The 22181-nt window shown below is 39.6% G+C and overlaps 2 protein-coding genes and 1 long non-coding RNA gene across 3 annotated transcripts; 1 reads left to right on the top strand and 2 right to left on the bottom strand.

The window, feature by feature from the left end:
• Positions 1-232: 232 nt before the first annotated feature.
• Positions 233-9838, bottom strand: LOC106951585 (glucose-6-phosphate translocase-like). The gene is made up of 10 exons (XM_015039220.1): positions 9752-9838; positions 8431-8820; positions 7161-7393; positions 2960-3206; positions 2183-2335; positions 2017-2102; positions 1826-1939; positions 1682-1747; positions 1405-1543; positions 233-1319 (listed from the first exon to the last, which is right to left on the bottom strand). Exons 2-10 carry the CDS (start codon positions 8576-8578, stop codon positions 1153-1155), a joined length of 1353 nt encoding a protein of 450 aa, XP_014894706.1. The 5' UTR covers positions 8579-8820; positions 9752-9838; the 3' UTR covers positions 233-1152.
• Positions 9839-11215: 1377 nt separating this feature from the next.
• On the top strand, positions 11216-13612 carry LOC106951591 (uncharacterized). Its single transcript, XM_015039229.1, has 4 exons — positions 11216-11337; positions 11433-11839; positions 11935-12008; positions 12090-13612. The coding sequence occupies exons 1-4, from the start codon at positions 11249-11251 to the stop codon at positions 12189-12191; spliced, it is 672 nt and encodes a 223-aa protein (XP_014894715.1). The 5' UTR covers positions 11216-11248; the 3' UTR covers positions 12192-13612.
• LOC106951594 (uncharacterized) lies at positions 12795-20234 on the bottom strand. The gene is made up of 3 exons (XR_001425838.1): positions 20224-20234; positions 13743-13753; positions 12795-12874 (listed from the first exon to the last, which is right to left on the bottom strand). It is a non-coding gene; the product is annotated as an uncharacterized LOC106951594 (long non-coding RNA).
• Positions 20235-22181: the final 1947 nt, after the last annotated feature.

Genomic DNA, 22181 nt, shown 5'->3' with positions numbered 1-22181 from the left:
TACATTCCTGGTAGAGCTGTGGGAAGAACTTGGAGGTTAAATAATTTTTATCCACTTTAGGGCTAACAGAAATTAACAATTATCTTAGTAATCGATTATTCTGATGAGTAATCAAATTTAAAAAAAGGCACCTTTTGTAGATTTTTCATTTAACCACTTAAACATTTGTTATACAACACTAGAAACACATTAAAAGATCCAAATAAATAATTCAGTTCCTTTTTTAAATAAGAAAATAAACATCTTATTGGCTAAAAAGGAATAACAGAATTCCTTTATTAAATCTAAACCTGGTGAAGCTAAATCTAAAAGCTGAAGAGTTTTGGCTAAGACATTTTTATATAATTATAAATAGTACAGTTTTGGCTTAATTACTGCTTTAATTATTTAGTTATTTGACCAATTACTTAGTCAACGATTATTTCAATAATCGATTGATCGTGACTAATGTGATGAATCCATTTATTGTTTCAGGCCTAATCCACTTATTGCATTGCATCCCTACTGCTGACAGTAAGACACACAGAATGACACTACCACCACCGTGCTTCACAGGTGGCTCAGTGTTCTTTAGGTTTAGGAAGCTACAAATTTCAGTCAAGCGAGAACGGGTCGGTTTTGGACCAGGCACCCTGGTCTTCCTGGTGTTCGTAAATCTCATTGCAGTTGAATATTATTCATTAATTTCACCAAATAAATCAGTGAAAGCCCCATATTAATATGACATTCATCTCCACAATGGATCTAAACATTCGACTGAAACTTTCAATGGTGCATAGCCACATTCTTTAGGTAATTAATGCCGTGAACAGCACAAATGATTCATCTTGAGAAAGAAAACAACACATCAGTACAGACAATCAAGCTAGAGTGGCTTCCTTTAGAAAGCATCATACGTCCGGAGATCTGTCCAGAAGCTTGTGAACAAAAGTGATCGACTCCATGCTGGTGCTAGTGAAGATTAAATCTGTCTAAGTGACCATTTCATTACAAATATAAAGTGATTAAATTGCAGCCCCCTTGAGTATCTACAGATTTATAATGGAAAGATCTTCAGATTAATTTGTGTTTGGCATTAGTTTGTACAATAAAGCTCCTATTAAATCACTGTGCTGTACTGTGTGAATAGTTCGACCCCTAAAAAAATATGCACTAGTCCAGTTTCTCTGCGATTCGTCCCATTTTGGTGCGCATATTGCGCACAAGGAAGAACGCAATGGTGGTGATGCCCATTATGACTTCAGCTACCCAGAAGGCCGTGTCCCAGCTGTGCTGCTTGGCGACAGTGCTGAAGGGAAGCCCTGCCATGAAAGCCCCCACTGCGGCAAATACAAAGACACTCCAGTTACATGAAAGAGTTTCGTTACTACACGTCACTTCTGGTCACGTGACCCAGCAGCTTACCGTTTGCCATCAGTGCGACGACGGCGTGAGACGTTCCACAGAAATTGGAAGGAGCACTTTCGCTTGCTATCACTCCGTACAAGGCGATTGGTCCATACGAAGAAAACCCAAACATGGCACCCAGAAAGAGAATCCAAATCTGTCAGTGAAACCAACATTAAGAACTCATCAGTCCACTGATGTGCCAAGTAAGCCTGATGCAATTAATCACAAATTAAAATGAGAATTGCACAGTAAAGTTCATCATAAACACAAGGTAAAACATTTCATAATGTACCTCTTTCTCTGAGACTCCAAGCAGAACAGACACCGGATGGATGGCCTGGACCCACAAAGGAGCTTCCTGAACAAAAGGATTGTTTCAAGCTGACTTGTGTTGATTCTACATATTTTAAATTATGTCGTCACGCGTTCGACTTACCTTTGGTACTTCAGGTGTGATGGTCACTCTGAACAGATACATGGACACATACATGCCAGCCATCATGAGAATGAGCAGGCCATGACGGGGGTTGCCATGAGTGCTCAAGCCTTTCTGAGGAAACACAACGGGAAGACATTTCAACAAGAGTAGCACTGAAACCGCAAGCCCCGTTGCTTAGTGGTACTTACGCGGGCAACGGCTCTGTCCGAGATTAAACCTGCCGAGAGGCTGCCGACGAACCCCCCGACCTCCAGCGCACTCATGTAGGTGCTGCCTGTTGGCGACAGAGCCTCGGTCAGCACCAGTTAGCTTAAACCAACAATCAAAGATGAGGAGAGAAATGGGAATGCGCACCCATGAGAGCCGTTTGGCCTTTCTCCTGCATGAGGAACAGCTGCCCCCAGTCAGTGGCTGCCGTCTTCACCCCAAAAACAACCAGGTAGCCCAGAGAGAGGACCCACAGGAAGGGAGAGAGGAGAAATTCGCTGAGGGTGCTCTCGCTGTTGCCTGCAGAGCATATAACCAAGAGGTAAGCTCACTGTAAAACATCTTAGTTACGCCTTCTGGACGTCTATAATCTGTGGAACTGTATTATAAGAGTAACACAAGCTGTGTTTCCATTAACCAGAGAAATGCACAACTGAAATTACGAAAATACATTCACTTAATGGAAACGAGGCAATTTCAAAAAACACGTTTTTCAATAAAACGTTTTCGCGCCAGGATGAGGTGGTTTTTCAACTTTATCGAAATAGATGTATATCATAAAACTGCAATGGAAACAATTTTTTCGCATTACATGGCTACAGTCGAATGCTACTTCTGGCAAAAACCATGAGGAAGATGACAGGAAGTAGCAGGAGGATCATGGTTTGTTTTTTTCTTTTGGACAATAAGCCGCTGGCTCCACCAGAGCGTTGCTCAGGGGATGAGCACTGGAGCCAGTGGTGGATTATAAATATACCTCATTTAACTCTTTACATCCGTCGCTGCCATGATTTTTAATGACTCAACGAATGGAACAGCTTATTTGTGTGTGATGTTAATTTCTTATGTAAGGGAAACACCAGAATATCGACAAAAGATTTGAGCGCATTTGTAAAGGAAAAACAGCTTACGTGTTTTGCTTACCTCCTTTCACACCCTTCTTAGCTGCAGCTTCGATGCTGGGAAGGCCCACGTCCTTCGGCTCGTTCTTTACGAATACCAGACAAACCAATGAGAAGGCAGCACAGAACACGCCAGACATGGCCAGAATCGTCCTCCAGTCGTAATACTGCAGGAGCACCGTGACCATGAGCGGACCCAGACTCCCAGCCAGGTTCATGCTGCAGGACAGCACAGACCACCATGTTCCAAACTGGGATGGCTCATACCACTGGCGGGGAGGAGACGCAGAGAGATGTTAAAATTTCTTCAGATCTGACCTAGAATATTTATTTTTGAAGCAAACGTTGAAGTTAGGCGAAAAAATACTGAAGTTTAATACATTATATCAGAAGTGGAGGAGGTTTGTCTGCAGAAATGCAGCGCTCCCGGTCATAAAACAAACAAAAAAAAAAAATAAAAAGAATGAAACCCTGGCTGGTTTTAGTGCCATCAGTCATGCTTGTGTATGTGCTGCTAGTTAATGGAGGAGAAATGACTCAGTACAACAAGAAAACTATTTATCTAGCGTCAGAGGAGACCATGCTAGCTAGCTTAAGTAATTAGGGCAGCTGTAGGGTATGAGCAGCATGTACACAAGGGTGATTGGCAGCACTAAGACCTTCCTCCTGGCTCCGATTGGTTGTTTATGGCTGAGCGGTATATTTCTGCAGATGACAGTAGAAACACGGGAGAAGGCAGAGGAGCTCGATTTTTTTTCACAGATCATCTGCTTCTTACTACATGAGACATGTCATGATGTAGCGACATGATGTACCCATTTGTGTATTTCACAAATAGGTAAAAAACATATTTTTCTAAAAACGTTATATACTGCAGCTTTAAAGGGACAGAATTATGTATGTATTTTTGGAGCTTTGCATAAGAAATTCCCTGTAAAGGAGACAGTAAACATGAGGAAGCAGATGCTCGGTCTGCTTATTTGAGACCAAAATATTATTTTTTAAGCTGCATACATAATAGTTTCTATGGAGGAAAACTAACTAAACATCACCCTGAAACCACCAGCTTCACAGTGAGGCCTGGTGACAGCAGCACCAGGCTTTACTGTGGGATGTTTTCTTCAGTGGGGACAGGACAGCTGGCCAGAAATTTGTGGCGCTGAATACAGGACAATCCTGGAAGAAAACCTGTTAGAATCAGTAAAGATTAAAGACAGGGGTGGAGGTTCACCATTCAGCAGGTGAACAACCAGAGCCAGAGCTAAAATAGCTTAGATCAAACCCTATTCATGTATTAGAATGGCCTAGTTAAAGTCCAGATTCTAATCCAACTGAGAATATGTGTAAAATTGCTGTTCAAAGATGTTCTTTATTCTAACTGACTCAGCATGAGCTGCTTCTGAATGAAGAATTGGCAAAATATTTCAACCTCTAAAGCCGCTGTGAATATAGTGAAACGTGTCCCCATGAAGTATTGTCAAACATAATCTGCTGCTTAGATTAGATTTCCAACATAACCTGCCAAAAGTGTAAACCATGGAAAAGAACTGAACCTTTTTTCTGGTACTGAAAACACAGGATTGAGCCTGAAATCACCTCACTAAGTCACTAATCTCATTCCATACAACTGACCTTTGAACTGCGGGTTCAGGTGCCAGTTCCTGCAGGCTGCTACAGTGAAGCCATGTCCTTATGAATATGGACATTATCCTGGCACCGACTTGCTAAGAAAATCAGAGCAGCTGTTGCTAAAAGATGCTACCTGGCTAAAATCATCCTTCCTTGAACAGATTGGCTGTTAAAAAGTTTTTTTCTTTCATTTTGTTGCTCTAAGAGAAAAAGCAGGATGAAATAAGAGCCACATGCCCCCAGGCAGTAACTCGGTTAAAAGGCAGCTACGAAAGCCCCTTGCACAGCATACCCAGTAAAGCAGTAACCTGAGAAACTGCTGGGAATACGCCTAAGGTAGCCACAGACTTAGTTAACACCATGTTGATCCATAGCTTCGACTTCAGTTTAGCTGTCCTGCACAGTTAGAACTGCTAAATATATTTGCACACAAAACTGGGGGAAGGAGTCTTTTAGCAAATTTGCTCTTCTTTTCTGTAGATCTACTTAGAGTTATCTATAAATACACACTGTCCTGTAATCTGACCTCCCCACCACCACCACCATACGCTGAACACATGCCAACAAATTGTTTTTTTGTTTTTTTTGCTGCTTCAGTCATTCAAATCCACGAGTCATTTCTAACAATATGATCCATTTGTTTTCTTCAACAGACAAACACCTGGAAATGTCTAATTAATATTCAGACCTACCGAGAGTTAAAAATATGCATGGAAGAAATCCGACAGCTATTTATAGATGAGACCTTAGCAGATTATTAGGTAATCCTTTAATTTCTCAAACTGCTGCCGGCTTTCCTGCTTTCGTCCTGGACAATCAACACTTCATACAGGAGGCTGAGATCAGCTCAGACCAAACACTGCTGCCCCGCTTCTAAATGTCAGCACTGCTTCGTGCCTACAGGCCGCGGCCTCTCCAAATATAATCCACAATTAACATGTGGGTGTATGTACAGCTGAGACTTCAAACGTATTTTTCTCAGCAGGTGGCGTCTCCGGACAGACAACAGGCGTCATGAACAGCCTGCGAGCTCCAAAATATTGGACTTGTCAAGTTTCAAATTCAAATTCAAAAATACGTAATTGAGCCCAGAGGGAAATTAAATGTTGCTGTAACTCATAGTAGTTCAAAATCCTTCAAAGAGTGGTTGTAGATGATGATGGCTGCGGACAGGGAAGATCTCCTGTAGCGATCTGTTCTTCGGCGTCCCTTAAGAAGCCTCTGACTGAAGACACTCTGTTTTTCTAATTCAGTCTCATGAAGTAGACGGTGAGGGTTTTCAACAATTCTCTTCATTTCTTTGTTTACATTAATGTTCAATGTGAAGATGAATAGATTTTTTTTTTTTTACAAAAAAGCTCCAAAAGAAACAGAAAGGAGACACCAGCAGTTTGAAGCTACTCAACCCGACAGGAAACTGGGAACAGCTGATTAGTTCAATTACATTCAGGAAGACTTATAAATCCCAGAGGGAAATTAAACAAACCACCAATTAGAATCTCAAAACCTCACCGTTTCAGGAAAACCACTGTCTGCCGTGATTGGTGGTGCTAACTAACCTTAACATTCATGACAGTCTTTGCTGATGGGGGGGGAACTATATCGTAGTCAAGAGCAAGGAGGGGAGAGAAAGTTGTGAGCAGCATTTACACGGCCATGATTGACGGTGCCAAGACCCTCCTCCTGGCTTTGATTGGTTGTTTCTTGTTAGAACTGGAAGCACTGGGAGAAGGAAGAGGAGAACTAATTTTTTCACAGATTGTCTGTCTCATACCATACTGTCATAGTGACAGTTTCAACATGTATGTAAAAATATATTTTTATCAAAGTTACATACTGCAGCTTTAAGCTAATTTTCTATTGAGATGCTACACTTAAACATGATGTTTGTGTTCAAATTGGAGACACTTGATACAGAGGAGGTAACCAAGGGTGCTACGACTTATTTGGGTAGGAATAATATTTCCCCATAGGGCCAGGTTGTTTTTTGATAGTTATTTTCCTTAATGAATTAAATCATCATTTAAAGCTGAATTTTGTATTTAATCTGCTTGTGTTTATCACTAAATTAGCTTAATGATCTGAAACATTTAAACATGATTTTAAAAAGAGAGAAAAAAACTTGGCACTTTATATCTCTAACCTTTACACATTTTTTTTATGTGACGTATCTAAATACTTGCTGTTGATGGTTGAGATAATGGTGGAATTTCAGTGCATTATATATACAGAAGAAAAGAATGGCGACACTGATCCAGGCTGATCAAGAAAAAAAAAGGTCAAATTCCAGTCTCAAGTTGACAGATTACTGCATTTCTATTTCTACCCACTGGTGTTCATTGCAGAAAAATTTGAAGAGATCCTTACAAATCAAAACATGTTCATACGAGTCAATGTTGTGCCAACAAAGCTACTCCCAAATCAGACCAAATCCTCTTGCTTCTTAAGCTGATTAATAGTTTTTTCCTCTGTCAGCGTACTTTTAGCATTTCCTTCATTTACATTGTCTAAATGTGAGGCAATAACGCCAACACAAGTCCAGCTAACGGCTCTCAGACCAGTGATTTATGATCCAACAGGCAGGATAATATTACCTTCCGAAGCACCTTCCCACATGGGGGCCACCCACAGCCCTGTCCCAGGCCGTTGATGAACCAGAGCAGGGAGAACATGGACACAGTTGAAGACCAAGAGAAGGCCACATTGATGCCTCCGACCAAGAAGAGGCCGATGGAGAAAAGCCAGCGGGCGCTGATCTGGTCCGACAGCACGCCGCTGATGAACTTACTGATGGCGTAGGCCATGGTTTGACTGCTGGTGATCAGACCTGCAGAGGAAAAATGGAATGGTCCCCGCTGAAGCAACAAACTGGCTCTTCAAGGAACATATTTAATTAGCTATGTTGACTTCTTAACAGTTGAGGATGAACAAATCTCTAGATTATTTCTAACAATTGAGACGTTTAGACCACCATCACCACTTTAGTCGTTCACTGGTTGACAAGAATTTAACTGAATGTCATGAAACTTTATGCAACCTTCATTCATAACTGTAGGAAAACCTGAAAGTGCAAAATTATAAGTGAGAATTACAATTAATTGTAATTAATCCATTCTGACTATTCAGTCATTCTTGCTGATCTTTATGATCATGGAGTGTTAAATTTAATGAGTATCTGTTGTACAAATAAAAATATAATTAAAAAGACAGCTACATTGTCTAGCCTACTCAACATTGATCTAAACAGTCCTTTGTTAGACTATTTGGATGATCAGATCAGAGAGCAACTTTACTAAAAATTAAAGAAGTGCCAATTCAATAATTATTTATTTATCCCAAAGGAAAATTAAATGTTGTCCTAACTCATGTCATCCAAGTATCTTCAAATAGTTGTTGTGCATGGTTATTCTGTGGGCAAGAAGGATCTTCAGTAGCAGTCAGTCTTGCAACAAATCTGAAGAGGCCTCTGTCTAAAGACTGTGAAACATTAAAATATTTTCAATAAAAAAATTAAAAAATAAGATTTTTCCTATTTATTTTGTGCACATAAAATAACACTTCCTACTATTTTTTCCTATAAACACATAAAGTAACGACGACGACTTCTTATTGTTTAGCAAAGCTCAGAGACTGCATAGTCAGACATATGCTTAGATGCATAAATGGGTATAATTTTTTTATTTTCTGTATAAGGCACTTTTTTTAACTTTTGTATGTTAAGTTACTTAAAAAAAAAATAAAAGAACAATCAGAATCGGAAATTAAGAAAGTCTCATCAGTCCAATGTAAAGTGTAGCAGGAAACTGTAGCAATAGCCACATAAAAGTAGTAATAGTTGCCAGCTTAAAAGTAATCGGTCCTTACCCAAGTCGTCTTTGTCCAGTTCTATCTCCTCCATCACAGACGGCATAACAAAAGAGAATGTCTTCCTGTTAAAGAAATACAGTGAGTAGCCAGTGAACATGCACAGGAAGATGACCACACGGTAGTAACCGTAGCCTGCGGCCGCCATGACTACAGTCAACTGATCAAAATGTAACGTATTAACAGCCTTTTTCTCGCCCTGTATTTGGGTCCTCTGGCCTTTAAATCATAGCCAGCAAAAGACAAAGTAGCAAGCTGTAGCATCCGCCAGGCGGTTGAGGTGGAGGGTTTTCCATAAGCAGAACTCCTTGCAGCCTTGAACCTCTGTTCGTCTGAGAGTGTTGCTTGTGTGCGAGAAGGAAGGACAGAGGAGGGAAACCTCACACCAGCCTGGAAATGAGAACATACCAAACATGACTGAAGCGAGAAGCAGCCACACTGAGCCGTGGTTCAGTGCACCAGACAGAAGTATATCCACAGCTGTGATTAAATTAAGAATATTTAAACATGTTTGCTAAAACAGGAAATGTTGAGAGTAATAAAACATGTAGAGTGTAAATTATTATAAAAAAAAATATCCATGTTTATTGTTATGGTATGATAAAACAGTCCCTTTTTATGTGTACAGTATTGAAAAGATTTGTTTTTAATGTGTCTGTGTGAAGATATTAAGAAAGGTGTATAAATTAGTTTGTTTCCAAATGTATTGGACTGAGTGGAGCAAAAAGTTAGAACCAGGCTTTTAAAATTTTGTGAGTTGTGAAATTGAACCTTGGTGAAGTAGTCGTTTTGTATTTATGAAAGTCTGAAATTATCTACAATTACAAAACTCCTATAGGAATTTTTTCTGCAACTCCAACTTCTCGGCTACACGGCTACACGTCTGCACCAAAAACACCTTCCCGGTTTCTGAATAAAAAAGAAGCTGAAGCTGACAATTGGGAAGGTCAGGTAAAATATCGGAACTGTTCCTTTAAGTTACAGAGGTTATCACAGTAAGCCTGGAGATATCACAGCGTATTAATGGACATTAACTTTAAAACTTGTCTTCAAAGGACCAGCGTTAGTAAAAGAAACGCTTAAACCTTCAAGAGCCTCAAAAGGCGAAAATGTGGAATTTCCAACCGGTGAATATTTAGTGGGCTACTGCGCTCGTGAGGGAAACAACTACATCGGTTTGTTTTAGCAGCTCTCTGTATCTCTAGGCCTCAATATTTAGCACACAAAACCCGACCCGGCTCGGCAGACATAGACGCCCGCTTGTTATCAGAGAGCAGCTGCCCTCTGTAAGATGCCGACAGACACACCGCTCTGGCCTTACCTTCATCCACGTCTCTGGTTCGTCCCATACACGTTACAAGGACGAAGCGCGCTCACGAATCAGCAGCTCAGCTAGTGCGTCCACGAGCGTAGGCACGTAGCAAACACACCAATGCACGAGCACGAATGCCCCATTGCTGAGATACGTCAGCGCGTCCGCCATATTGAATGTGGCTTTGGAGTTTTCTTTTTTTATATCTTATGTGCTTCGTTATACTCATGTTTATTATTTTTATTTTAGCTCTTACTGTAGTAAACAATGACCTCCTCACATTCATTTACTGTAGTTAAACAATACATCCTTACAGAATATAGCAAAAAATAGTCGTATTATTTAGGTTCAATATAAAACTAAAGTCCCTGAGTGCTATTCGGACAAAAACGCTATATTGACAAAGAAACACTTTTTTTTTTTTTTAATCAAGTTGCTTCTTTCCAAATGTGAGTGGAGAGATGTATTTCTATTATCTTAATGTGAGCGCGCACACACGTGGGAAACCTTAGAAACACTAGTCCTCTCACTTAAAACATAAAAACATAAAATGCTAACTGTACTGCGTTATGTGAGTAACGAAACTTTTATTAATTATTCAGGATTTGCAACATCTTCATTACTCCAGCGCCATCATGTGGCGGATTTCACCACATCAAATAATAATAATAATAAACGATTCACCACATCAAATAATAATAATAATAAACGATCCCTTCACTCTGCCTCCTCAAAAATAATTTCTGTCGCGTTTGTGTACATGTGACTGTCGAATCTTGCGTAAAATCTGACTTCGACGTGACTCGTTTGAGAACTTAACGCAACAGGTTTCTCTGTTCAGTCGACGTTCCAGACAGAAGGAATAACGCCTTTGGAGAAGTTGGACAAGATTAGATTTAGCAATCTGCCCTTGTTAAAACCGTTGAATACTTTTAGAGTAGTGATTATTACCATTTTTATTTTCACAAGAAGAGATTTTCTCTGCAGCTTCTTACTAGATTGAAACAAAGTAAGTATAATGTGAGCTATGTGGACTTCTTGCAGGGTGTAATTCAGGTTTAGAACACGATGTGTGCAGAAAAAGCTGTATATTTAAAATATGAAATGGAGAAAAAACGTTAGTAAAAGTTAGTACAAAAAGGCTTTTCTGTTATCACAGTAAAAGTTTCATTCAACTAAATGCTTTTAGGTCTTTTGTACGATGATGAATAATATAAACAATGTAAGAAATTGCAGATTTGTTTTAATTTAGAACAGAATATACATGCTCTAACCTAATGAATATGAAAGTGATATTTTTGTCTGTTTTAACTGTTTCTTTTTTTTGTAAATTTATATTAAAAGGTGTGCTAGGTTTCTGTGCAAGTTTTCTGATCAGTTTTTGTTTTACAGTTTCTTGGTGAAACTCCTTCTGACTAACTTGTGGCCTATTGTATAGAATAGAAGCGTGCTGTGCGTCAGCAAATCACTCACCGTCTCTTTGTGTATCCCTTTCCATTTACAGTCATGTTGAGAAGAAGCGCTCGACTACAATCTTCGGGTTACTACAACTCGGAGGGAGTGCCGACCATCTCCTACAAGGAGTATTCTTATAGGTAAGCTGGACGAGCAATATGTCCACCTTTATGCATATTTTTAACTCAATAATCCCAATGTAACTATTTTCACTTGTTTTATTTGACCCATGCAGAGTCTTCAGGAAGAAAAGGAGTTCTAGATGTTCCAACTTCGGCACATACTCTATACCAGACCACATCCCTTGCATGAACATGGGCTGGGACATGGAGAACGACTCCGACGCAGAAACCATCCCATACGTAGACATAGACAGGGACTCAGATGCAGAAACCATCCCATACGTAGACATGGACATGGACTCAGATGCAGAAACCATCCCATACGTAGAATCGGCCAGAGAGTCATACGCAGAACCCGTCCCACGCACAGGCTTCACCATGAACACTGAAGCAGGGATGATAAGAGAAGAAAATGCCCACTTGGAAAACAGAAGGAGGACCGCCGCTCGTAGACGGTCCCCCAGAAATAAGCGCAGGGAGAACATTTTCTTGTTTGTCGTCACATGCCTCCTAATTTTTGGTACTTCCTCATTAAACAAAAATTGTAGATTCTGTGTTTTGAAGTAAACGTCATTGACCTGGCTGTCTTCTGCTTTGTCTCTGCTCATTCATCAGCTCTGGCTTACCCGATTTATGCTATGGAGTTCACACCTGAAGAGTCTCCTGCTTCCTCTATTGCAGCAGACATGGTATGTTGTCAACATTACATCTTTTTATTCTCACTATACAAACATAAGTCAAATCATGTCTAAGTCTCCTCTCATTCACAGGCCTCCAGTGGATACTGCAAAGGGATAATAATGGATCCACTTGAGTTGATAAAGGCTCTGATAGGCTTAACCACAGCAGATGACTACTGTGTCCCTCCATAAAATCACTGAACTCACACCTCAGTTTTCTCTGGAGTTTATGATTTCTCACTAACTGTGTTTCTGTGCTTTTGGCCCAACCAAAACCAGATCCACTGGTTTTGGTTGGGCCTTAAGAGTTATGGAGGTAAGTATGGAGGTAAGTACATCTACACGAGTTCAATCAAGCTGAAAACATTCATTCAAACTTGTTGTGTGGAATATGTAGTTTAACAAAAAATACCAGCAGAATCATTAGATTTTCACTGTAAAATTAATTTTGGAGGGCATAAAAGCGTAAATCTTTACAATCTTAATTATTCATTAATAGTTCAATTGGAATAAGTTAGCATCTTAATTTTAGTAAATAAATTTTTAGTGTTAATTTGAGAAAGAAAGGGCTGCACAGTGGAACAGCAAGGTCTTTCTGCATGGAGTTTCCATGTTCCCACTGTGCATGCGTGGGTTCTCTCCAGGTGCTCTGGCTTCCTCCCACGGTGCAAAAACATGACTGGTAGTTCAACTGCTAACTCTAAATTGTCCTCAGTTGTGAGTGGCTGTGAACGTACACAGTTCACAATCACACAAACTAATGCTTTAGTTGTATATGACTAGATTCATATAAAACTAATCAAATAAATGGATGTAAACTGTTACAACAGTTTTATTGATTCAAATAACAGTTCATAAGTGTAAATCTGTCTTGACTGGTGGTATTTTCAGTTTCGTGGAGCTCCACGACACAAGTGGGGAAGTTTTCAGTCAGATTCAGATCCTCTGTAGGGGTAAAAGGGTGTTTAGAGTATTAGCTTAGCTTGGTGACTAGCAGCAAACCAATGGACTGCAGGATGCTTCGTCATCCTCAAGGTAACTGAATGGGTTTTCTCCAGGTGCTCTGGTTTCCCCACCCCAAAAAAATCAAATGATATTTTAAAACAATAGGTTTCGCAAACCTATTGTTTTAAAGGAACAGGAAAGGAAAGACATACATTTAATACAGGTTTGCTAAATTATACCTGTAATTTCAGGACAAAATACAAAATACCTGTAATTTCTTCCAGCTAATGTGCTAAGCTAGACTAAATTTCCCACTTAATGCTAATTAAAACAAAACATTAGCATTACATATGTATTTGTTTGTCGCAGGTACAATGTCTCCTCTCTTTGTTTTCTTCTCTCATCATGTGTGTTCAACAACACTACACCGCCATTAACTCTATGTGTTCTCTTCTTAGCTCCAGAAGCCCCGGCTTGGACCTCCACTCCCCAGCCGGTCGAGGCAGATGGCCGCCCATCCTGAGCCTGGTTCTGCTCGAGGTTTCTTCCTGTTAAAAGGGAGTTTTTCCTCCCCACTGTCGCCCAGCGCTTGCTCACGATGGGGGATTGCGTCACAAAATGACTGCAATCAGCTGGTTTCTTTAGATAAATAAATTGAATCACTTTGAACTGCGTTGTCTGAGTTTTATGTTTCTTAGTTGGGTTACAAGTCTTGAAATTGACTTGATCTCAAGACACAAATTTAAAGACTATTGTCGAGTTAGTAAAATCACAAAAGGCTCGGGACTTGACTTGGACTTTCACACTGGCTGTTTTGGTTTTAAGGTTGTTTTTTTTAGCAACATCAAAACAATGACTTGGCCACACCTATGTTAATAGCAAATTTAAAAAAATCAAGAGTTGCTTGATTTAATCAGATTGTTTAAGCTTTTGGTGATACATTTTGTAACAAGCTTGGTGAACATTTTATGAGACTGGAACAATCAATAGTATCACACAAATATAATTTATGAAAAGATAGACTAATTTAATCAGGAATCCATTCATGTGTACAATTGTAAAACCTATATGTATCTCGGGGTTTCTTTTAACAGTTATGTGTTGCAGTCTTCCAGCCAACAGATGGCGCTGAAGGATTATGTTTATTAAAATGGAGATTTCAGATTACAGTTACATATCTTCCAGATTTGTATTCTGGTTGTTTCTTCTTTTTATTTTAGATTAGCTTGGGAGTTTAGGGCATTTCCACAATGCTCTGGTAAATAAATAAATACACAAATAAACAGATAAATAAATAAATAAATGCTTTAATGACTTTTACTTTAGATGGGTTGTTTTGGTACAAATAATTGTGCCAGAGAGGTCTATTATGTTTTGTGAATACCTTCAGTGCTCCAAATATTAATTGATATGAACTGATGGAAATCAAACTGCAGAACATTAATTTATGTATTTTCTAGCTCATGGTTTTCTATACTTTGCATTATTATGTTTTTTTTTCTTTGTAAAGTATTGTGAAGTGTGAATCGAGACAACAAAGGAAGGCCCTCCCATAATATATTTTTTATTTTATTTTAAAGATTTGATGGGATTCTAGCTGATAACTATGTACGTCTCTCGTGTGAAATTAAATATGCTTCACTGTATTAACGTGAATTCTGGTACAGAAATAAACAGTTATAAACCTGAAATTATCTTCGATTCTTTGCTCTATTGGCTGAATATTTAGATTTTGTTTCCATTTCACATCATTTTTTTTGATCAGAAAGACTAAAGCTCCAAACTCCTCATCAGGATAAGAGAGGAGGGAAGTAATCCATCAGCTGCTATTATGCACATCCAAATGAGCTTCAGAATGGGTACAAAAAAAATAATCACCTCATCTTGTTCACTCGACTCTTTCCACAAGCAATCCCAGTTTCACAGCAGGAGGCGGCTTGGCTGCTGGTCGAGGATAAGCTCCACATTTCAGTTCATGCATCCGACTCAGTCACTGCTGCTTGACGTTGAGCATGGCCATTGCAAATCTCCGTCCTTCTGTTTTACTTCTCTTTGGGATTTTGGCAGAGGGTTGCTTCCAGTCACAACCCCAACCCTGTGCTCTGGAGTATCAGTGAACAATGCAATCTGGATTTCAGGCGAAAAACAAATGATTAAAATGTCAATTTAAAGAAATAAAAGTGCAAATACGCACGAATAATTCATAAGTTCTACATTACAACCAGCAGAACTGTTGTTCTCGAAAGCATTTCCTCGACTTTCTGACATAAAGCTACAGGGCAGGGACTTAAAAATGGAGAGAGTGCAGCTCAGAGCTGCAAAGACGCATAATGAAGGAAAGGATGAAATGTAATAAAAATGTAAATGTTTCTCAGCTGCTTACAGGAAGACATTCTGCATTTGCAGAATGTCCCATGGGATTGTGTTGACTTTGTATTACTCAGTACCCGCAGCAGGACTTGTCTTGGTGCTAGACACTGATGTGTTGAGAGCAAGATAGAGAAAATAACTGGCTGGAAACCAGCTGTATTCATATGACTGAAGGCACACAAGTCCAAGAATAAATTTATTTTGAAAAAGAAAAATCAAAATCTAAGAGATAATAAACAGGAATAAATTTTAAAAATCAGTGTGTCTCTGTAACATGCAGGTGGAAAAAACAACCTCCTCTGCATGCAGGTACACTACATTTTCTTGTCATACCTGCACAATAAAATTCAAAATAATCTCTTATGCAAACGTCAGCAACCAAAATCTCCTCTGTGGTGAAGCATTTAAGCTGCAGCCATCCCCCAGTACGATTATACGATGCACCGAAGGGGCCCGTCAAGAACCAAATCATCGTGCACACACAGAAATGAAATTGTCACATAATTACCATGTGGAGTCGGAGCAAGTGCCCGTAGCACTGATTAAACCAGGCGGCTGGTTTAAATGTCAGGGAACAGCCTGACCTATCACGCTGAGCTGCGTGGATTTGCACAGAAAAGAAACCATCAGGGAGTTTGCTGTGTCGACAGGAACATGTGAGGATGAACGTCACATGAACTCCAGCCCTCATCTAACCATCAAATTAAATTGGAAGCACTTTGAGGAGCATCAAACTTACTCAAGTCCTGGATGTTTGAGTCCAAAGTCATGAGACAAACAATCATGCCAGCTATAAATGCAATAGAAAGTCCGTTTTTGAGCTTTGGCTCAAATCCATTGCATCTTTTTAGAGTGTGGAAGAAAACCAAGCTAGCTTAAAGCTGATATTTGAAATTTGAACATGTACATTTGACTGGGAAAATATAAGGGTTTTTTATGGTTATTGTCATTTCATACACAATATATCAGCCAAGACAGATCTTCTGGTTTAATCCAATATGAATTCCTTGTAAAACAGGATATGTCATATTTTCACTGCATCCTGATTGGACAGCTCTTATAGACTTAATCCATGGCATGATTTAAACACATCTTAGAGCTGTACAATGTAACAAAACACAGTCGCCATAACAATATCAACAGGTGCAGCAAAGTAAAATTTCTTTTAAGTCATAGTCGATATTTATAGGATTTTCTTTTAACAACTGAAGTTAACATAATTACTTGCTTGTGCTGTTAAATTGCACTACGTGCCTGGAGAACACATAATACCCTCTAATGCTCATGTTGGACGGTAACTGCAGAGGGGATCATAACGGTAGAATCATGTAAATTGTTGAGTCAAATGATGCAACTGAAGAGAAAATAACAGTGCATGCTGTGAGGCTCGGCTCCATCAGCAGTTTCCAGGAAGCCGCCAGCAATAGAGCGGCGGCATGATGATGATGATGATGCAAAGCAATGGACGACAAACATGTTTCCAGCAGAACGCCGCATGCAGCAGGAGGAAAAATGTCAGGTTGATTTCTGGACCTGCTCTCGTCTTCAATAGCTGAGTCACTCGGGGGGAGCAGCAGGTGGCCGTGACAAAAATAACTTGTTTCTCAACAGCTCATTTAAAAGCAGACGTTCCCTCATATTGGCAGAAATCCTCCGAGGCATCTCTTTCAGGAATTACAATATCCAACATGCACTTCTTTTCCAATTGAATTTGGTCTATCTTCAGTTCATAGTCAGTAAATATTAATGTAACCTAAGTGGAACATGCTGACCGGCCCTATCTGGTGCGTGCGAAGGATGGTAGCTGCCTGTGCTGTCGTAACATAATGACTGCTCCTCCGTTTTGTTCTTTTTTATCAGCTACCATAGCGTGGTTATGAACTGCTGGCGGCCACAGCAACGCAACGTGTTCTTTTGTGTCCACCAGAGCAGATACTCTAATTACATCTCCCAGAGTTATGGCTCTAAATGAGCAATCGATGGGTGTGTGAGGTAACAATTCCAACAGAGACGAAAAAATAAATATATCTATAGCATGTTTTAAAAAACTCACCACATCAACAACATATTATGGTGACCTTTCTAGTCTTAATGAACTTAATGGGAGGTTGTTGGGGTTTTTTTTGTGATGGACCAACATAAATTGATATATAATTGTAAATTGAAATGAAGATGAGACATGTTTTCCGATATTAAATGCTGTAAAACAATCTAGAAAGTGTAGTGTTCAGATGCATTCAGTTCCACTTCTGCCTCCTGTATGACACAATGGCCTTTAGATGTCAGCAATTATTAAACAGTGTTCAACCGAGTATAATAATGTCAGTGTACGTCCAGCTGTTTCTTTGATAGGGACTGGTCAAGCTTAATGGATACAACTTAATACCAAACAATCCTGGATGAAAACCTATCAGAGGCCACAGAAGACTTTGGACTGGAGTTAAAGGTTTAACTTCGACATGCAGACTCTCCATTTAAGCTGACAGATCTTAAGCAATTTGGCCCAGGAGAATGGGTATTGATGTTCTTCTCTGCTAGACATGCTGTTGTAATTGTGCTTTTCAGACTTTAATCTGTAGAAAATGTTGAACACTGTCTGACTTTATCCCTTTGCCTCGCTATTTGCTCTTCTGTTGTTAGTCTGTCGCAACACAATCTGAGTAAAAACCAGTTGGCGTTGGTGACTGATAGGTTTAAGGGACATGAAAACTTGCGCTGTAGGTATTCATTCACCGCTTCACCGCAGCAGCACAACTACTGCTTTTGGGATCCAACCATTTCCTTTTGCTGCTTTGTTGTGAGCAAACATGTCGCACTATACAGCAGTCGGAGAGGAAGGGCTGAAAGACTGTGGGAGAGCTCCGGAGGAATAACTAAGGAGTGACTCTCAGGTAATTACTACCGTTACATATCCAGTCTTCTCCCAAGAGAAAAGTCTTCTTCCTTCAGTTGGCATTATTAAGAACTTGGCTGATTGTCTACATTGAACAAACAGCCACAGACGAATGACGAAGGAAAAAGGAAGATGTTTACGCCTGCATCCGTACTCCACAGAGTAAACGGTGAACATAACTATTTCGACTTTTACCACAAAACCCATTAACTAGAAAAGTTCTAGAAAAAGAAGGAGATTCAACATATAAGTCTAAATACTTGCTAGAGAATGTAAGTCTGTGTGATTTACTTTGGGCCTCTCTTCAATGGTAGCCAAAGTATATGTTTAGTTACATAACTGCTTCTTCTGATAGCTTCACCTTTTATTACTGAACATGATTCATTTTTCTTCTCTTCTTCTAACTCTAATGTTGCTGCATGTAGACCAAATCACAAGCAAACTGTACCTTTCCATCTGGCTGCTTAACGTTAAGCTGCTGAAGAGCTAGTTGTGGGGTTAGCAAGTGGTCTAAGTTATTAAATGGAATCACAAATGTACTGCAGAAATATTTCAATAGTATAAATAAGCTATTAGTGGAGCTTTGGTGAGCGATATGTGTTAGAAGTCCCAAAACGTCTGCCCTTTCTTAGTGTACTCACCTGTCTAGTAAGCACAGAATGAAAATTATGAGCTTATGAAAGCTGTTTTTGTGGGCATCTGTTGATGAGGAGGACATACTCTGTGTTTAGTGAGATTTGTGTTTATGAGCCCAGAGCTGATGCCACAGGTAGCGACAGTAAGCTTAGAAGCCCATGATAAAGGCTTCGTATCCGAAGCCTGTCATTTAGCAAAGTCCACAAGAACAGACTCCATCCAGCGTTGGCATGTAAATGAGAGACACCGAAGTACCTAAAGATCATCAAGATGGACATCTGAGCAGCAGCTAACTTTGCTAATAGAAATCGTAGTTTGGGTTTTATTCATTGAAACCCCAAATTTGAAAAGCCGTCAAAGAAAATCAATTTCACATCAACTTGCTCGAGTCAAAGAAGGTCAGCATTGAATCCAATTATGCAGAAAATCTGTGGGAATCTGCAGCTGTCATCATCGGAAAGAGCTGCAGCTTCTTAAAGAGACAGAGACCAATTTCAAGGCGTCAAATTGGAAAAATTTCTTTTAAGTCATGTTTGATATGTACAGCATTTTTAGAACAAATGAAGGTAACATATGATTGTGCTATAAAATGTAACTATGTGCCTGCAAAATGAACAGAGACCCATCCAGAAATAAAAAATAAATAAATAAAAACATCTAATATCAGCTGTTTATTTCATTGATAAGCAGGTAAAAATAAAATCAAATATTTGCGGCCAACAAGTGCTTTCAACCTTGTGAATTTTTTTTCTTTGAAGTGATTTTTTTTTCTTTTTATGACCAAACACTTATTTTCATACAGACCAAATGATATAACTCCAACAAACTAATTTTGTTTTAGTAGGTTTGCAACCTATAACCCACTAAAACCCGCTTTTGATTGCATAAAATCTACTCTACTCACTGAGCCACAGTCTCTTCCAAGTGAAAAAAAAACACACACACACACACACACAAAACAAAAAGAGCAAACTGTCTGAACAGAAGGAAGCGAAGCGCAAGCAACAGAGAAATCCAGTGACCTAAAATACCGAGTAAAGGAATGACTGAAAACAATAACCAGAACACAGAGCTCAGACAAACTGTGAACTTAACATCTGCACCTTGAACCTGAACCTGCTGTCATTCTGCTGTTCACTTTGCAGCACAAAGAGCAGAGAATTGTCCCTGGAATATTAATTAAGCTTTGGAAGGGATTTGTTTGCCAGTTTGGGAAAGCCTCTCTTCCCGACGCTTTGAGCCGGCTGAATTAACACACTTTGTGAGTTGCCCATTGAGACGCACACGGACAAAATGCCCGGCCATTCAGCTTCGGCTTAGGCGTTTTTTTTGTTTCTGTCCGACTTCCCTTTCCTCGCTCTTTCTTCCTCTGCCTTTTACCATCATAGCTTCAGCTTGTGCAAGCTGTTGGCTGGTAACAGAGGTAGCAACAAGGATAATAGGTGGGCAGTAGTTTTCTTCATGCCTTATTTTTACCGAACTAGAAATAACTCGATGCGTGCCGAGCACCCAGTTACCTCATAAGCCCAGTTTTGAACCTGTCTGTATTTTGTTTTTCTCTCCTTCACATGTCGACGGCTTCATCACTTTCGTTGTTCACTGCTAAATTTCATGCTCTTAGATTTCAGACAGACTTTCTGCTGTTAAAAGGGATCACAGTGCGGGGCTGTGCCCTAAATACTGCCTTCACACGTCTGGGGAGCAGCTTAGACGGGATGTGGAAGTTGTCAAAGTGCTCACAGGATCCCCAGGCGCTTTGGCCTACTTTGCACCTCACAGAGCGACCCAAACAGAAAACGCATCAGAGACGTCAAGAATTACTTGCATATAAAAAGAGAGAAAGACGACAGTGTTTTTGCCATTAGTCGCTTCCGCAAGCAGAAAATTTAAACCACTGCTGGAAGTCAGACTTTCTTGTGTTTGTTCGTAGTAGACTGTTTGTTCATTATGAAAAAAGCCGTCATATATGAGAACAACATTCCATAATGTACATTGTGTTGATAAAAAAAAACACACGTTTGTGTCAGAAAGCACAGATTTAAACTTAAAGACAGCGTCACTTTATGGAGTCTGAAAGAATTTCCTCCGTAGTTTCAGTTGTTATATTGCAAAATAAATATGAAAATGCAAAAAAAGCAAACTATTTTTGTTTATTGTATAGGCAAAACCGAGAAAAAGAGAGGTGATGACATGTTTACGTATTTGCACGCCACTGGACGACGGAAACAAGATACATTTTCTTCTTCACTTTTTTCACGAAAGCAGAGAGTCTGTTGTTCTACAAGAATCCTAATTTCCAGCTTGAACACGAGTTAATTAGAACCTGTGAGAAAAACAAAACTATGACATAAACTATGACAGATAATTAATCCTAAACTAATATATTTTTCACACATAATGAAATGAATGCTCATCTTAAGGACAATGTTAGCAGGATGGGACAAAAGTTTCCCAAAGCTAGTTTAGTCTGGGAGGCCCAACATGTCAGACATCATAAATATGTGTACACTGGGGTTAAGTTGGTAAACAATTTTATAAGACAATATAAGAAGAGTTTTAAAACACCTTATGCCCACTCTTGGGTTGTAGTTTTTTCAAGTATACAGAATTTTTATTGTAATCTTGTTCATGTTTTATATCAGTGTTTCTTTTCAGTGGGAGGGTTGCCATTTTCTCAGCTGAACATCTTCCATGTATCCTGGCTAAGTGTTAGCTGAAGCTGATGCCTGTGTCAGTCTGACTGGTTAAGGATGCGTAACTCCCTGGCGTAACTTCAAAACAACATGGAGAATAATTTCAAAAGAGAAATTATTGTGTGCGAGGGAAAAAAAACGCTTTTTTCCCTCGCACACAAGTTGAGCATTTCAACAAAAGGTTGGTTCAGTGTCTTATCCGAGGACAGGGCCCCACTGTAATCCCACAGTCTAAAGACACAAAATGTCCTGGATACACAGACAGAGACATTGGCTTTGAAAGCCAATGTCTGACAATGTCTGACGTAAAAGAGGCTGACGACATGTTACAAGCTGGCTGATGAGATCCCATCATCGTACAGAATAAACGGTCTAAAGGAACATTTTCATTTGTAATACCATGCATGCCCAGTGAGGAGTCCATTCAGAAACATCGCTGGGGTTCAAACCCACGACCTTTTCACTGCAAGGCAACAAACAACAGCAGTTCATGGACGCGGCCCTGTCCATGAACAGCATGGCATAATTAGGTCAAGTATTTTTTCCCCCTCCCCCTGTGACTGATTAAGTCAAGCAATACAATCGGACCTAATCTACTTTTAAACAAGCCACTTTTGAAATGCTGCACTCTTTAAAAAGTAATTA

The sequence above is a fragment of the Poecilia latipinna genome, unplaced genomic scaffold (genome assembly GCF_001443285.1).
Source record: "Poecilia latipinna isolate Pla-1442-1.1 unplaced genomic scaffold, P_latipinna-1.0 Scaffold465, whole genome shotgun sequence".
Taxonomy (NCBI): domain Eukaryota; kingdom Metazoa; phylum Chordata; class Actinopteri; order Cyprinodontiformes; family Poeciliidae; genus Poecilia; species Poecilia latipinna.
Note: the sequence above shows the minus strand (reverse complement) of the source record. Positions and strands in the feature narration are given on the sequence as shown.